Raw genomic sequence first — 17,519 nt, 5'->3', positions numbered from 1 at the left:
GGGAGTGCTTTCTGGTTAGAAGCAGGCCATATTAAATTCCACACCTTTCCTGGCAGGTGGTTTGGGGGGCATCACTTGCAAAAAGAGGGGGAGGGGGCTGGATTTTATGCAGCACTGAGGAATGATTGTTATCATTGGGAAGAATCATTTACTCTTGGTAAACGCAGTTATCAAAAAACTGAGCTTTTCGCAGTGGAAAATATAACATTGATCATGCAAAAATGTTTGCTGGATGCTGAAGCTATAATTCACCACTAAATTGCAGGGTCGTTTCCTTTGTCTGAAGCAGGTAGATAAAAATATGGTTACTGAGCTGCTGTTCACATACTACACCATTTAATTTACATTTGCTATATAAACCTACAGATGGGGAGGGCGCCATCACTTCTATACACTGTCTCCCTTAGACCTTACCAAGATAATCTTTGCAGCACTATTGAAGGAAACTCTGATCCTAAGCTTCCACTGCCTTGTGGTCAGGCTTCCAGTGCAAAGCCAGAGGAAAAGTCCATGCCCACTACTGTCTTGCAGGACATTTTACAGAGAAGAAAAAGCTCGGGAGTAAACCCCACGCAAATCTGTAGTGGAGTCCCTAAGACGGCTGGGTGGTGCCTTGTATGCCTCCTTCCAGCAATTCCTGGAGCCAAGCTGGTGTCAGACTTATTGCTCTGCTTTCCTTTGGACCCCACCAGGGAGGCTGAGGGGGGGGGGAGTATCTTGAAGGAGAAGATGAAGGAGTTATGTTACGAAACGCACACAGCTTGCAAGAGGAAAAGCCCTTTCATTTTTCTGCAGCGAAGTCTTGTAGCAGGGTTGTTGTTTTTTTAAAATGTATTGCAGCTTAAGGTTTCGTGCCCACTTCATAAAATGAATACAGGAATATCCTGCAGTAAATATGCATGTGGTTGTGTGTGCATGGGCCAGGGAGGGGAAAGTTCCCCTTGAGGTTGGAAGAGAAGGAAGGGAAACACAGAAAACTCAGACTGGGACAATTCTGCTGCAGTTGGAAAGGTATGCACAAGAAACGCAATGGCTATTAATTTCCTTTGCATCTGGCGGCCCCGCATTTGCACACATACACATCCGTTATCACTCAGAGGTCCCTAAGTCTTGAAGTCTGGGCAGCCCAGGACCTCAATTCACACTGCCCAGGCTTGTGTTCCCGGGAGGCCACTTCAGTGCTGCTAACAGCAAAAACAACGTGGAAGGCAGCAGTTAGGAGTTGCCAGTCTCTGCAGCCACAGCAGGCGCCGTGATTCTTTGGCAGTTTGATCTCACCCCCAGAGGCGCAGAATTTCTTAAGCAAAAAAGGCATACCTTTGCCCCCGAGGAGCTTGCAGTCTTAAATTGTATGCTTGGTGTTTAAAAAAAACTCCAAACCTTTCAAGATGTGGGTTGGCTGGCTGAGACCTTTCACTTAAGTTTCCTAGTGTGACCGCTCAGCAGACTACCTTGGGAAAGGGTTTCCTGCTCTACCCTTTTCTCCTGCTCTACCCTTTTCTCATAAGGTTGCAATTGGCTCCATCATTTCAGCAGCCCACTGTAAAACTAGATTAAGGTAGGTAACTGGTACTGGAGCCTGACAAACTGGTGCACTTCAGGGTTATTGTGCTTTTTGCTGCTGACCGTGCACCTCTTCAGCGGAATTTCCTAAGCTGGTGGCCACCAGATGATTTTGGACTACAACTCCCATCATCTCTGACCATTGGCTGAGGTTGATGGGAACTGGAGTCCAGCAACCTTTGGAAAGTGCCATGTTGAAGAAAGCAGCCTTACAGAGACCCATGAGGCTCTGTCCTGCCTGCCAGAGTCCTCTGTGTACCTCCATAGCTCATCCTTCCCCGACAAAGGAAAACCTGTTGGCATCTTTTCTCAAGAGACAATGGACAAGTGCCATTGGGGGTACAGTCAAATCCAGCGGAGAGTGATGGCACCTGCTGCAGCTGTAGAGACCGATATGGGAGAGACATGTTTTGTTGCAGGTGGGGTAGATGGTGTGCAGTTGTGCTGCTGCAGATGCACCGGGGCGTCCCTTCTCTTCTGTGCTCCTCCCAGCTGTCATTCCTCCTCTGGTCACTGCTATGGCTGCACAACTTGGCTGCCTGTCTGCAGGCATCTGAAAGAGATTCCCACACAGCGGGGTTGGGGTTGCCAGCCTTCATGGCACATTTGCAGACATCTCGGTAGCACATAGTTGGCTTGCGATCGTGCCTGCTACCTGAAGCCAGCTCCCTGTAAAGCACATCTATGGGGATCCTGTCTTCCATTCTGTGGACATGACCACAGAAGTGGTAACCCAAGTCGCTCTGAACACAGGATGCGATTCTCCCTGCAGTGCAAAGTTAACCCATAGACCATGTCTCCTCGACCAGCAGTTTCTTTGCTTTTTTGCTTTATATAAAAAGGCAAATACAGTCATACCTCGGTTTAAGTACGCCTCGGTTTGAGTACTTTCAGTTTAAGTGCTCTGCGGACCCGTCTGGAACGGATTAATCCACTTTCCATTACTTTCAATGGGAAAGTTCGCTTCAGGTTAAGTACAGACTTTCAGAACCAATTGTGTACTTAAACCGAGGTACCACTGTAATATAATGCCGTTGCTGCTGGGTCTGTTAAAGCAGAAAATGTCCAACAGGTAGATCATGATCTACTGGTAGATCACTGGACATCTGTGGTAGATCACTGGTAGATCAGTGGCTCCCCCCAAAGAAGCTGAACAACTCTGGCTCCCCTAAAAAGAAGCTCAACATTTTGGCTCTTTGCCCCCCCAAAATGAGTCTTCCCTCCTCCCTAAAAGAAGTTCAACAATTTGACCTGAACCCCACATAACAGGACTTTACTTCCTTTAAAAAAGAGCTCAACAACTTTGACCTGAACCCCAAAACGGGTAGATCACTGCCAGTCTTTAACTGTGAGTAGATTGCAGTCTCTTGTGTTAAAGCAACAGCGAATGCAGAGAAAATTTGGTGGGGGAGGAAGTGCTTTGTCATTTTGGCAACCCAAAATTTGTTGATATCCTGTCTTGGAGCTCCCTCGTGTGGTCAATTCTAGGGACATAAAATAATCTGTCAATTCCACCAGCACTTTTTTTGCCACCTGGCATTCTTTCGACGTATTGAATTAGAATTGTTCATCCCGAAAGAAAATCAAGTCAGCTAACAAAGGTAAAAGAATGAAATGGGTAATAGCAAGAAACAGTAAATCAAAACGTTTTAAACAAAGTTTACCCTGAACACAAAAGAAAAAAAAGAAAAGAATGCAAAGATTTATTCACATCTCATTACATCAAATGCTCAAATAAATTATAAAACACACATGTATACACTGTTGCAAATTATTGCAAGTAATTCATTAAAATGGGATCAACTTTGGGATGACAAAAGCACAACTCTGCTTGCACCAAGGTAATAAACTACACGCCTGTAAATCTCAGGAACGTTACAGATAAATTATTAGTGCATAGCTTCATAGCACTAATATTCATCCAAAATGAATGGTTGGGTTCATTCAACCTGTTGCTCTATCTGCACCATTAAATCACAAATGTAAGGCAAGGTCTAGTTCAAATAATTCAGAAGCTTTCCAGTGGTAGCACAGGGATAGGAAAACTCCTTAGCAATGTTGTTGGGGATCACCAAGCCAGCAGAGCCCATGTATCTCTTTTTATCCAGCCCACCAGTAATGTAGTAAGATGGGGAATAGTTTAATTCGATCAATCCTGCCCTCGAAATAGAGAGCAACTAAACTAAATTCATCTAAACAGTTGTGCCAGCAGGACCCAGTGCAACAAGCCCTGCCTGCACAATGGGGCTTCCTCCCCTCCCCCCCTGTGCAACCCCCCCCAATTGGCTCTTGGAGGGGGGAGTCAATATAACCCCCAGAACAGCACACAAGGGGAAGCAGAAATGCTTGCATTGACCAGCATAGTCAGAATGACGCAACGTTGAATTCCTCCCAGAAAGCTAAAGCTATGCTTTAAAAAAATAAAATATATTGACAGCCACAGATTGACAGATTACATTGCTACACAGATAAGGGACATGAGGCCTTGGACTTAAGTCCAGCTAGCACCATGTTGGCAGCCAGCACACACACTCAGCTGAAGCTAGGGCAGAGTTCACAGAGGACGAGAGTCTGAGTTGAGCGTATCCCAATGGGATATTTATTGTAATTGTTATTTTTAAAGAACAGTTTAATTGAACAAACGGAAAAGGGAAAAGAGAAAAGGTATACTATATCATTATAAAAGGTAAAGGTAAAGGTACCCCTGACCTTATGGTCCAGTTGTAGATGACTCTGGGATTGCGTGCTCATTTTGCTCTATATGCCAAGGGAGCCGGCGATTGCCCACAGACAGCTTCCGGGTCATGTGGCCAGCATGACAAAGCCGCTTCTGGCGAACCAGAGCAGCGCAGGGAAACGCCCTTTACCTTCCTGCCAGAGCGGTACCTATTTATCTACTTGCACTTTGATGTGCTTTCGAACTGCTAGCAGGTCACTTACAAAGTGTGGTTCCTAGAAGATGGAGTTATATTACGAAACGCACACAGCTTGCAAGAGGAAAAGCCCTTTCATTTTTCTGCAGCGAAGTCTTGTAGCAGGGTTGTTGTTGTTTTTTTTAATGTATTGCAGCTTAAGGTTCCGTGCCCACTTCATAAAATGAATACAGGAATATCCTGCAGTAAATATGCATGTTGTTGTGTGCATGGGCCAGGGAGGGGAAAGTTCCCCTTGAGGTTGTAAGAGAAGGAAAGGAAACACAGAAAACTCAGACTGGGACAATTCTGCTGCAGCTGGAAAGGTATGCACAAGAAACGCGATGGCTATTAATTTCCTTTGCATCTGGCGGCCCCGCATTTGCACACATACACATCCGTTTATCACTCAGAGGTCCCTAAGTCACCGCCTGTTGCTTTAATGCAACCTAGAGGTGAGGTCCAGCAGTGATGTATGGAAGTGAGAGCTGGACCATAAAGGAGGCTGATCACCGAAGAATTGATGCTTTTGAATTATGGTGCTGGAGGAGATTCTTGAGAGTCCCATGGACTGCAAGAAGATCAAACAAACCTATCCATTCTGAAGGAAATCAGCCCTGAGTGCTCACTGGAAGGACAGATCCTGAAGCTGAGGCTCCAATACTTTGGCCACCTCATGAGAAGAGAAGACTCCCTGGAAAAGACCCTGATGTTGGGAAAGAGAAGGAGAAGGGGATGACGGAGGACGAGATGGTTGGACAGTGTTCTCCTCGAAGCCACCAACATGAGTCTGACCAAACTGCGGGAGGCAGTGGAAGGCAGGAGTGCCTGGCGTGCTCTGGTCCATGGGGTCACGAAGAGTCGGACACGACTAAACAACAACAACAAAGAGGTGAGGTTTCCCGCCGGTCCCTCCCTCCCCCCGCGCCTCTTCATGCAAATCATGCCGCTCCCTCAGCCAATCAGCGCCCGCGCCTGCCTCGTTCCAGCCCCGACCCCTCCGCACGGGGCTACAACCACCACCCGTCAAACAGGTGGCGGTTGCCCGGGGAGCAGAGGCTTCCAGGGCGCGTAGCAACGGAAACAGCTCGCCTGCCTTCTCGCCTCGGCCAAAACTCCAACAGCAGCAGCAGCAGCAGCTCGGAACTTGAGCGTGGGTACTAGGTAGCTGTCGTTGCTCTTCTTTCTTCCCCATCCTGGGTCCTCCTCACACAAAGGGAGAAGAAGGCTTAGCAGGGAAGGATCTTTGCATTGATGGGGAGAGTTACTTTGGGCTGAGGGGTCTGTGGCTTGGCTGGTTTGGGGAGGGGGGGGTCGCAGAGTCCGAGGGTCATCATTTGCTCAGGAGGGCAATAGCGAAGGGGGGAAGTTTAGCAGTTACATCTGTGAAATTTCTCCCCCTTTTAAGGGTGAGCAGGTGGCTGACCTCCTCAGCCCACAACTGTTTGCCTTAGCGCTGTTTAAAACATGGCAGGATCGTATCATTGCTGCTTTTTTTGCCCTGCATTTTAGACTTTTGCACCTGGCTCCGCAACCAGGGGGACGGGTTCCATCATTTTTGCAATCCCTGTTGCCCTCTGATATATAGATTGCCACATATATATTTTTTTAGTTTCCCCCAAAATTGTTGGGCAACCTTACTCTGATAGATAGGCTACATTTCTGAGGTGTCTTGTCATTGTGACCAGGCCAGTTAGGGGATCCGGGCCGGATGGGATTAGCTAGACAGCAAGGGTAAAAGAAGAAAAAGACCTCAGGTGGACAGGACTTAAATCAAGGACCAATTGAAATACAGCAGGGGTTACCTGTGTGGTACCCAGGGGTGTTTGGGGTGTTTGGGGGGGTAGTACCTCTGGTGGAGGACACGTTGTGCTCCTTCTGGGGTCCTTTGGCCACCTTTGGTCCCCACCCTGCACTCAGTTCTCACCTGTGGCTGCTGGATGCTTGTCAGCGTGTGACATTGGTCACACCCCGGGAACGGCATTGACTGGTCAGCTAAACTAGGTGAGGGTAGCCGATGGGTCTCAAACCCTCGGTGAGTTGGGGACACCCCCTGCATGTGAAGACAGGATCCGGTGAACTGAGTGGACGAGACCAATAGTGGGTTCAAGTACGGTCAAGAATGTGGTCTCGATATGTATTGTAGAGGAAAGTGAGGGGTAGATGGGGCTTGTCCACCAGGGATGGTAGCCCATCTAGGAGAAGGGAAACTCCATTCCTACAACTCCACTGCCTTGTGGTACATCTTCAGGAGAAAAGGGGGGAGGCTAAGGAGTAAACCCTACACAAATCTAGAGTCCCTAAGACACTTGAATAGCGCCTTGCATGCCTTTTTCTGGCAACTCCTGGAGCCAAGCCGGTGTCAGATGTATTGCTCTGCTTTCTTTTGGACCCCATCAGCGAGGTCGAGAAGGGGGTCTTGGAGTCTGGGCAGCCCAGGACCTCCATCCCCACTGCCAAGGCTTGTGCCCCAAGGAGGTCACTTTAGTTGCACCCCCAGAAGCTCACTCCACTGTCTCCCAAGACAGATGGATGCCAGCAACAAACTCATGGACAAATATGTGCCTGCTGAGGCCTCACCTATGCTACTGAAATGAGACTTGAAACACACTTTCTGCCATAGCTGATAGTGCTTGGCTGTGGTGTTTGTGTGTGAAGCCCACAAGTGGTTTGCAAATGGGACCATGGACCCCCCAAACGTTGAAAACCCCTGCTTTTCCTAAAATATGCTTCCTACCACTACGAAGGATGTGACGAGATGTTGGTGGTATGGATGGATCTGGGCTGAGATGAATGGATATTTCTTCCACTGGTAGCACACAGGCTAGGCTCGTGTTCCATGGGAATAAGAGGACTCTCTCTCTCTCTAGCCAGTGGCTGGAAAACCACATTTAGTCTGTTTCATTTTACCAGCCCTTGAAAATGTCTGATGAGGAGCCGGACGATGAAGATGATGTCGAAGATGAGCAGGACGATGCTGAAGAGAAAGGTGGAGACGAGGGGGAAGGGGAGGAGGATAAGGAAGCGGCGGAGGAGGAAGAGGAAGAGGTAACAGATTGGTGGTTTCTTTTGTTTTGTTTTTATGTTCAGAAATGCAGGACACAATTCAACCAAAGTTAGGCTCTTTCATGTCAGTGGAAAAGATGAAGGGTGAAATCCTGTATGTGAGCTGATGGCTGAGGAGTGATAGGATTTGGAGGGAGCCTTGCTTGGTCCGTGGGTGTTAAAATAAGGTATTGCCAGCAGAACGGGATGGAGTCCTGGGTGACATCTGAGTGGCAGACAGGAGCAGCACATTTACCCCCATACATGGTACAGCGTTCCACCGGCCCTAGATTTGGCAGAAGAAATTTCTTCCCTGTTGAGAAAGGCAAATACTCCAAGATGGGTCTGTATCTTGTCTGCTGCTGTGGCTGGAAGATTCAAGTACAGTGGTACCTCGGTTTAAGTACACAATTGGTTCCATAAGTCTGTACAGTGGTACCTCTACTTACGAATTTAATGTGTTCCGAACACACATTTGTAAGTCGAAAAAAATTGTAAGTTGAATCCCATAGGAATGCATTGGGAGAAAAAATTCATAAGTCGAAGCAACCCTATCTAAAAATTCGTAAGTAGAAAAAATCCTATCTAAACCGCATCCAAGATGGCGGACGGAGCTCCATTTGTAAGTAGAAAAATTTGTAAGTAATTTGTAAGTAGAGGTACCACTGTACTTAACCTGAAGCATACTTAACCTGAAGCGAACTTTCCCATTGAAAGTAATGGAAAGTGGATTAATCCATTCCAGACGGGTCCGCGGAGTACTCAACCTGAAGTGTACTTAACCTGAAGCATGGGTGTAATTGGTTCCGGAAGTCCGTACTTTACCTGAAGTGTACTTAACCTGAAGCGAACTTTCCCATTGAAAGTAATGGAAAGTGGATTAATCTGTTCCAGATGGGTCCGTGGAGTACTTAAACCGAAAGTACTCAAACCGAAACGTACTTAAACCGAGGTATGACTGAACAATCAAAGAAACATTTCAGCATAGTGTAGCATACTATAGCATCAAAATAGTAATTTTTTTTGTTTGCAGAATGTTTCTTCCCTTTCAAAATGAGATCAAGAGCAAATGCTGATGATGAGATGCGAGTCTGTTTGCCTCAAATTAGACCTCGTATAAATGAGATTACCCGCCAAAAGCAAGCTCACACCTCTCATTGAGTTTGTATGCATAGTTAAAATGCATATGCAAGAGCCTCATTGGTTATTATATTTCAGGAACGGTTCATGTTCTTATGTAGCGTAGCTGCATTGTTTCATATTTTCTGGATGCCCCCTGGCCATCTCTGTAAAGGATCATGGACCCTGATTTTATCTAAGGTTGCCAGACTGCAACTTGGATTGCAACTGCCATTTAAATTTGCCACTAAACTGGGGGGCAGAGCAGCAATGTCTTTGATCACCTCTGACCCCATTCCAGTCTTTGGTGTGGCCCCCTAACCTGCCTTCCGTAGTGAACAGAATTCCAGGTGTAACACAGGTGAGAAGGCATAATAGTGTGTGTAAAATTTGTGGGGTTGAGGGATAAGTTGCCATTGCCTGATCTCCTGGTTCAGAGGCAAATTTAAAGATTCAGCAGAAGACTTTGCCACCTGACAACTTTAATTTTATCTGATGTCTTTTTTTCTTGCTGTGCTTTCCCCCCCAGCACCCAGTCTCAAACCCTCTCACCGAGGAACACATGAAGGAAGGCCTTTCGATGTTATGTAAAATTGGCAATGGCCTGGCTCATGCATTTGTGAAATTAGAGGTCAAAGAAAAGTGAGTGCACAGGGCATGACTAACCTGCCCCCCCTCCATTTCTCCTCCCTTCCAATGGGTGCAGCTGCCCGGAAACGGGATAATTTCCTTATCCAAGCTTCCTGGAAAAATTGAGCAGTTTGGGACAAGCACACTGGAAAGCTAGCACTGGTAAATAACATTGCTTTCTGCCCTCATCCTCTGGTAGGGAACTGACAGACATCATCCTCATTCAAGGCTTCATCCACTTACGTTATGTAGACCTGTCCGAAAACCTGCTCAAAGACCTGTCCCCATTGTCAGGACTCACGCATCTGCTGTGGCTGAAAGTGGATGGCAATCGGCTAACTAGCGCCGGCCTGGATGAGCTGATCTACCTGCAGCATGCCAGCTTTGCCAGCAATCACATCAAGGACACCAATGGTATTGGCCACCCACGGCTGGTCAGCCTCAACCTGAAAAGTAGGTGTGCAACACTCAAGAGAGTCCCTCTAGCCCTAGACGACAAAACTCATACTCTGTAATCTCCTGGATCCCTTTCGTCACAGTCTAATTCTTCCATCACGCAGGTAATGAGATCGAGGCAGTAACAGGACTGGATCCAGACAAGGTGTCAAATCTGCAGACAATCGAATTACGGGGGAACGGCCTAAAGTCTACAGCTGGATTCTGCCTACCCAAGCTCAAAACTCTGTACCTGGTAAGAGAACTTACTGGTGATGGCTTCATTAACTACAAACCAGGCCCGGCTCGTCGTAGCCCCCCGGTGGCGCAGTGCACCATGGCGCGGGGCTGGTAAGCTGGGCACCGGCCCGGGAAGGAGGGCGCCACACGGCTTTGCCGCGCGGAAGCCAATTGCGCCCTGCAAGGGCGGGGCGGGCGACGGAGCGATCTCCACCCCTCAGCACCAGGGCGTGCGATCTGCTCAAGACGGCCCTGCTACAAACCCCAAATGCCTGAGCAACACACGTGTTTTCAGTATCACCAACCTCAGGGCTACTCAGGCTTCATGTGGCCTGTTAATTGTATGCATACAGTTAATGTCATGCGTAGTTATGCTGTGATTCACGCTGCAACAGAGCAACAGAGTTTTGTAGTATAGATATGCCCTCAAAACTATTGGATTTTGACAGGTTACTTAGTTATAAGGTCCGCTTACCCTTACTGGGCATATGGATGTATTCTGGATCAATACTATGTCTAAGGACGTGGGTGGCACTGTGGTCTAAACCAGGCATAGGCAAACTCGGCCCTCCAGATGTTTTGGGACTACAACTCCCATCATCCCTAGCTAACAGGACCAGTGGTCAGGTATGATGGGAACTGTAGTCTCAAAACATCTGGAGGGCCGAGTTTGCCTATGCCTGGAAACCACTGAGCCTCTTGGGCTTGCCTATCAGAAGGTTGGTGGTTCGAATCCCCACGACGGGGTGAGCTCCCGTTGCTCTGTCCCAGCTCCTGCCAACTTAGCAGTTCAAAAGCACGCCAGTGCCAGTAGATAAGCAGATAAATAGGTACCGCTGTGGCGGGAAAGTAAACAGGGTTTCCATGCTCTCTGGTTTCCGTCATGGTGTTCCATTGCACTAGAACAGGAATCCCCAAACTTCGGCCCTCCAGATGTTTTGGACTACAATTCCCATCTTCCCTGACCACTGGTCCTGTTAGCTAGGGATCATGGGAGTTGTAGGCCAAAACACCTGGAGGGTCACAGTTTGGGGATGCCTGCACTAGAAGCAGTTTAGTCATGCTAGCCACACATGACCTGGAAAGCTGTCAGTGGCCAAATGCCGGCTCCCTCGGCCTGAAAGCGAGATGAGCACCGCAACCTCAGAGTCGCCTTTGCCTGGACCTAACTGTCCAGAGCTCCTTTACCTTACTTTTACCTTTTGCTATGTCTTATTTCTCTTACACTGCAACATCTTCCCCCCTAGGCCCAGAATGCCATTACTGTAATAGAGGACCTGGAGGACCTGGGGCAGCTCACAACCTTGCATCTGCGCGACAATCAGATTGAAACACTGGATGGCTTTTCAGCATGCTTGAGGTCTCTCCAATATCTCAACCTACGGTGAGTTGTTTCCCGTAGTACAGAATTTCCACCAGGGCCTCTTAAAAGTAGAGGGGAAATGGCACAGGAGGTAGGGAGTAGTACCTGAGCCAAGTCTACGATTTATACTGGTTCTTAGCTCCTTGAAGTATTTGTTGTAAATCAGGGGTGGTTAACCTGTGGCCTATAACTGCCACCATCTCTGACCATTGGCCATGCCAATGAGACTGATGGGAATTGGAGCCAAACAACTTCTGGGAAGGGTCACCCCTGCTGTACAGTGTTGTTAGTGAGGTGTTGAACCATATTTGACCACCAAATCTGAGCAGGAGTGGTTGAAATGAGAAAATAAGAATTTTGTGAAAGTAGATAGCTGTAGCTAGCAATCCTGGGCACGAGCAGTCTATCTGAACAGTGAGAACTTGGAATTTCAACATCAGCATCCTTAAAGCATAGGTAGGAATCTGGATCTTGCTGGTGGGCCACTGATGGGGTGCTTTGAAGTCCCAACAATCTCAGGACTTTGAAGTAGGGCTTGTGCAGAGCATTGTGTGGTGCTTTGAAGCAGCGCCAATCAGCTGATTGGAAGCACTTCAAAGTGCTGAGCAGTGCTTTTTGCAAACCCCTGGATTGGCTGGCTGCTCACCACCTGTCTTGCTCTCACTGCCAATCATACCTGCCAAGTTGCTGTCAGAGAAATAAGGGACCGGGCCGGAAATAGCAGACCAGAAGTAGCGCTGCCGCCATTTTGGAACTGGGCGGAGCATGCTCAGAAGTGACTTTTGATGCTGCTTTGCCCGGTTCCAAAATGGCCGCCGCGCCAGAGGTCGCACTGCAGCCATTTTGAAACTGGGCAGAGCAGCATCAAAAGTCGCTTCTGAGCATGCTCCGCCCAGTTCCAAAATGGCCGCCACGCCAGAATAAACTGGGGAAAAACAAAAAAATCTGTTTTTTCAGCTAGGAACAGCTGGAAAAACGGGGATTTCCCGGGGAAAACAGGAGACTTGGCAGCTATGCTGCCAATCAGCTGACTGACAGTGACAGCAAGCCTCCCTTTCCAATGCTCAACTGAGAGTGCACTTCAAGGCTCTCAGCTATGCACTGGCAGCATCAATGCACAAGGACAAATAATGTTAGGTGTGGAGGAAATTGCCTCATGTGCCAAATTGGGCCCGTAGGCTGGGCATTATCATTATCATTCTATTTATTCCCCTTTGCCACTCTGGGCAGCTTCCAACACATATAAAAACATGATAAGACCTCAAACATTAAAAGCTTCTGGATACAGGTCTGCCTTCAGGTGTCTTCCAAAAGTTGTGTAGTTTTTCTTCTCTGATGGGAGGGCGTTCCACAGGGAGGGTGCCACTACCGAGAAGGCCCTCTGCCTGGTTTCCTGTAACCTCACTTCTTGCAGTGAGCAGGAGCAGAGCGTATCTAAATAGTGCCCAGGTCGGGTACGCAGGGCACGCCCTTGAAGGGGCAGGGCACAAAAGGAGCCCGCTGTGGCTCCGGCACAGGGGCGCACTTGTGTGCCCCAGTTCAGGGGAGTGGGGGGCAGCAGTGCCGGCCACACTCCTCTTTCCACCAGAGCTACCAGCTGGCTGCGAGGAAACAGAAGATTGACCTTGAGAAGGGGGAGCTGTGGCTGGGGCGTGCCAGGCAGGCGCAGGACACACAGAAGGTGATATTCACCCTCCATGCTCTCCAGCCCCTGCCACAAGCAGGGCGCAAGGGGGGGTCTCTGGAAGGGGCGTTTGGCTCATGCCCCACAGGTTGTGTGCCCAGGGCCATGGCCCCCATGCCCCCCCCCACTACACCACTGGCAGTGAAGGAACTGCCAGAAGACCCTCAGAGCTGGACCTCAGTGTCTGGGCTGAACAATGGGGGTGGAGATGCTCCTTCAGGTATAGGGGGCTGGGGCCATTTAGGGCTTTAAATATCAACACCAACACTTTGAATTGTGCTCAGAGACATACTGGAAGCCAGTATAGATATATATATATTTAAGATCATTTTCATTAAATTTTCCAAATAAACAAACCCCCCCAAAAACCACATTTTTTAAAAAAAATTACATTTCATCTTATATTCGCCCATCTCAGTTCATTTTGCTCTGCCGAGCTGTGACTTCCCTCCCTCCCATATTTTGGTTTTGTTCCCCACTCTTATCTCGCAATTCCTTTTTGCCCATCTAGTTAAAACCAATTCGTAGGATTTATTTCAGTCCTGCAAGTGTCTTTAAACTTCTACAGTTCTTCTCCATATAGTCAATGAATTTACTCCAATCCTTTTGGAACTTTGTCTCTCCCTGGTTTTGGATCCCGCAGGTCAACTTTGCTAACTCTGCATAGTCAATCATTTTCGTCTGCCACTCCTCAATCGTCGGTGTCTCTTGTAATTTCCATTTTTGGACTGTAGATCTTTTAGGAGCAGTGTTACATGGTCCCAGTTGTCATATAGTGGCCTGCCTATCCATGCTTCAAAGGCTCCTGCCATTCTCGGCTCGCTCTGGTGCCATTTCTATGTATGTCTATGTATGTACAGCACAGGAAGACTGCCTTGTGCATAGAAGGTGCCGGTACTTAACTATGGCACTGGCTGTTAAGGGGAAACTCTGGCACCTGAGAGCCAAACCGGCGTGCAGAGGGAGCATTTTAAACAGGAGGGACCTGGAAGTTCCCACACCTGCTAACCTCTTCCTTCTCCTGCAGGGGGAATGGGATTGTGCAGCTCCAAGAAGTGTCGAAGCTGCTGGTGCTGCCCATGTTACGAGCCCTGGTCTTGCTAGACAATCCTTGCTCGGAGGAGGGGGACTACCGAGTGGAAGTGTTGGTGATGCTTCCACGCCTTGAGCGCCTCGATAAGGATTTCTTTGATGAGGATGAAAAGACGGATGCCGAGGAGCTACGACAGAGGCGCCGGGAAGAAGAGCTGGAACTAGAGAGAGAGAAAGAGAGAGAGAAGGAGCTGGAGCTGGAAGTGAGACTCAAAGGGGGGTGGCAGGAGGGGCAACTAATGCTCAAATTGTGTCGGGAGCCACAGAGAACCATACTCTCCTCCCTTTTTTGTGACACAGCCTCTCCCCTGCTGTTTTTTTAAAGTGATAAAATTTAGCTACGTATAATGGAGGGGGTGGAAAGGAGTGTGTGGATTTCATTTATTTGTTTCTCCCCAGAATTTGAGCACAGGGGCAGGAGTGGTACGAATATTGTGGATCCCCACTGAAGAAGAAAAAAGCCTGAAATCAGGAATCTGATCCCTTTCAGCCTTAGATCACTCCCCGCGTTGTCGCTATCTCTGAGCGGGATCCAATCGCAAGCATGCTAGTTGCTCTGTTAAAAGCTGACCTGGAGGTCTTGCGCAACAAAAGACATTAAAATGAATTCAGCGTAGCACATTACAGTGGTGCCTCGCTAGATGAATTTAATTCGTTCCACGGGTCTTTTCTTATAACGAAAAATTCGTCTAGCGAATCCCATAGGAATGCATTAATTTTTTTTTTGCCCATAGGAACGCATTAATTGAATTTCAATGCACTCCTATGGGAAACCGCGATTCGCTAGACAAATTTTTCGTAAAACGCATTCGTCTAGCGAGGCAACCTCCGCAAGAAAAAACCTTTCGTTAAGCGAAAATTTCGTTAAGTAGGGCATTCATTAAGCGAGGCACCACTGTATATTGGGGAAAGGGGTTGAAAATTAAACAAGAAGTCTTAATGGCATTTTTCAAATCTATGGTGTGGCTGTGGCCACCGTTAGAATACTGCACACAGTTGTGGTCCTCACATCTCCAAATGGATATCTCAGAGCTGGGAAAAGGTGCACAAAACGGCAGCCGTTGACACCCATACCATTCAAAGTGCTTGGTGCAAACCGCAAGTCATAGCCTTCCTGCCCTGGTTTTTGAGCTCCCAGGGGCATCTAGCTGGCCACTGTTGGAATCAGAATGCCATAAGCCGATCTTCTGGGCAAAATATCTTGAGATGTTTCCGGTGGCAAGTGAACATTATTAGGAGGATGAAAGCTTAACATGGAAAGTAAAGATGCTGTGATTATGTGTTTAGCCTCTCATAGGCCTGGGTGCCCACCGTTAGCATGCTAACCTCGTTGGGCAGCTGTTCTTAACTCTCCAGCTGTCAGAATTTCGAGCGAATGAGAGAATGAATGAAGCAATTTTTTTCACATCAGTATTTCTCAATGGGGGGCACCCCCCAAAGACCTATGAAGATCTCAGTTAGGGGTGCATGAGTGGTTCCCAAAAATATGTGCAATATAAGTGCAACACATTCAAAGTCATGAAATCTCAATCCATTTGAAAATTCAAATAAAATAATTAGGGAAGCCATGTTCAAAGGAGGGCATGGGGTTTTTACGTTAGCTAAAAGGCAGTTATCGGGTGTGTTTAAGGTTGAGAAACATTGCTTTCAATAATTTCACAGCATGTGACCATGGTGCCTGTCGCAGACAAAATAACAGGCTGCCTGCCAGAACAGGACACTGAACCAGCATAGACTGGGAGCAACAGTGTCTGTTGGCGGGCATGGGTGGGGAAGACTTTTGAAGCAAGAACTCAAGAAGCCGGTTTCCTTCTTTCTAAGGAATGCTTCCAGATGGGTGCTTTATTGTAGGACTGGTACTCCTCGTGCATTCAAGTGTTTGCAGAATCCACACAACATAATTAGCGTTGAAATACCAGCCCGTTTCCCCCCTCCCCCAATTTGATCTGGATCCGCCCTTTCTGGAGAAAATCCAATAAATTAAAAATAACTCCTGCCAATTGCCCATTTCCAACCCCTTTGTAGTTTTGTAGCTATGGGGGAGGCGGGGCAGCCAGGTTTTTCACCCCAGGTGAAACCCCCAAAGGGGAGCCATTGAGGCTCCCAGCCTGTGTGTATGTCTGTGTGTGTCTGTGTAGGCAAATGCACATAGGGGCGTGTCTTTGACCTGGGTGAAATAAAGCCTACTTTCACCCCTACTCTTTGCAATACTGAGCTCTAGTCTGGAAGCAAGCTGTAAATGTCAGCATGTGCTTTTAGTTGTGTGATTTTATGGCTAATCCAAAAACGAATAAAGCCATACCTGCAGAAGTTGTGTGTGTGTGTGTGTGTGTGTGTGTGTGTGTGTGTGTGTGTGTGCGTGTGTGTATAAAACTGATCACCACCATTTATTAGTTATAAAGCTTCTAATATGCACTAGATGCTATAAAGACAGACAGACAGACAGAAAGAAGCACAAGGCTAGCACAGTTGGTAGAGCATAAGACTCTTAATGTCAGGATTGTGGGTTTGAGTCCCACACTGGCCAAAAGATTTCTGCATTGCAGGGGGCTGGTTTTGATGACCCCCCCCCCGTCCTTTCCAACTCTACAATTCTATGAACAGCTGACTGCTAATAAAAGAGATTTAAGCAAAAGGCAGTTGGAGGGAAAGGAGAAATTTTGCGCTAAAGTTTAGACTTGATGCTCTAGTAGTGCATAATCATCCAGTGAGTTTTACACGAGCCGCATCAGAATTGCTGGCCGCTGCGCATTCCCATCCATTTCAACAGAGTCAGCACAGAAGACCCTCTCTGTGGGTTATGCACTTCTTCTGATCTGAGTATCTGGGCTCTCAAGAAGCGGGTGGGATTAGCCCTCTCCTTGTGTGTCTTGCGGGTGTCCTGTATGCCAAATCAGCCCGCCTGCCACCTGAAAGACCCTCCATCCGGAAACAAGCTAATTTCCCTCTCTTCTTCCTATCCACTCCGCCCCCTCCCCTTTTTCTTCCAGGAAACGGATGACCTCGTTCAGGAGGAGGATGTGCCGGAATGACACAAGAGTGCCAGGCCCCAGACAGGGCGTTTGCCCAGAGCTGCTTTTTCGGAGCTCAGCTGCCGGCTGGTTCGCGGAGTGGAACAGGAGCTGCTGCGTGCCTTGCAAAGCCTCCTTCGTGCGCTGTGCAGCGCCGACCCAAGGAGTGCTGCTTCCCTGGCGCGTAGTAACAGAAAGGTGCCGAGACTAGACTGAGGAGCGTCTCTGTGCTTTGAATGGGATGTGATTTGATGCATGTGACTGTGGATTAAAAAAGGAGGGCAGGAAAAGAAGTCTGATGGAGCCGGGCTGAGTGTGTTGTTTTTGGCATCCCATCCCTGCAGCACCGCCGCCCCCTCCCTCCTCCTCCCTCCCCCCCTCTCTCCATCCCCTACGTGCTGTTTGCAAAGCTCCCTTGAAATCCT

The 17,519-nt window shown here is 48.1% G+C and overlaps 1 protein-coding gene across 1 annotated transcript; it reads left to right on the top strand.

The window, feature by feature from the left end:
• The first annotated feature begins 5,487 nt into the window (after positions 1–5,487).
• Positions 5,488–17,387, top strand: LRRC23 (leucine rich repeat containing 23). Its single transcript, XM_035141132.3, has 8 exons — positions 5,488–5,639; positions 7,389–7,523; positions 9,169–9,281; positions 9,469–9,722; positions 9,830–9,960; positions 11,192–11,328; positions 14,019–14,286; positions 17,074–17,387. The coding sequence occupies exons 2-8, from the start codon at positions 7,398–7,400 to the stop codon at positions 17,113–17,115; spliced, it is 1,071 nt and encodes a 356-aa protein (XP_034997023.1). The 5' UTR covers positions 5,488–5,639; positions 7,389–7,397; the 3' UTR covers positions 17,116–17,387.
• Positions 17,388–17,519: the final 132 nt, after the last annotated feature.

The sequence above is a fragment of the Zootoca vivipara genome, chromosome 15, assembly GCF_965207765.1.
Source record: "Zootoca vivipara chromosome 15, rZooViv2.hap1.1, whole genome shotgun sequence".
Taxonomy (NCBI): domain Eukaryota; kingdom Metazoa; phylum Chordata; class Lepidosauria; order Squamata; family Lacertidae; genus Zootoca; species Zootoca vivipara.
Note: the sequence above shows the minus strand (reverse complement) of the source record. Positions and strands in the feature narration are given on the sequence as shown.

Excerpts from the sequence above, each read along its gene's own strand:
- LRRC23 (XM_035141132.3), top strand. The coding sequence starts at position 7,398 with ATGTCTGATGAGGAGCCGGACGATGAAGATGATGTCGAAGATGAGCAG. Across the intron at positions 7,524-9,168 it reads CGGAGGAGGAAGAGGAAGAG|CACCCAGTCTCAAACCCTCT; the intron begins GTAACAGATTGG and ends TTTCCCCCCCAG. Across the intron at positions 9,961-11,191 it reads AGCTCAAAACTCTGTACCTG|GCCCAGAATGCCATTACTGT; the intron begins GTAAGAGAACTT and ends CTTCCCCCCTAG.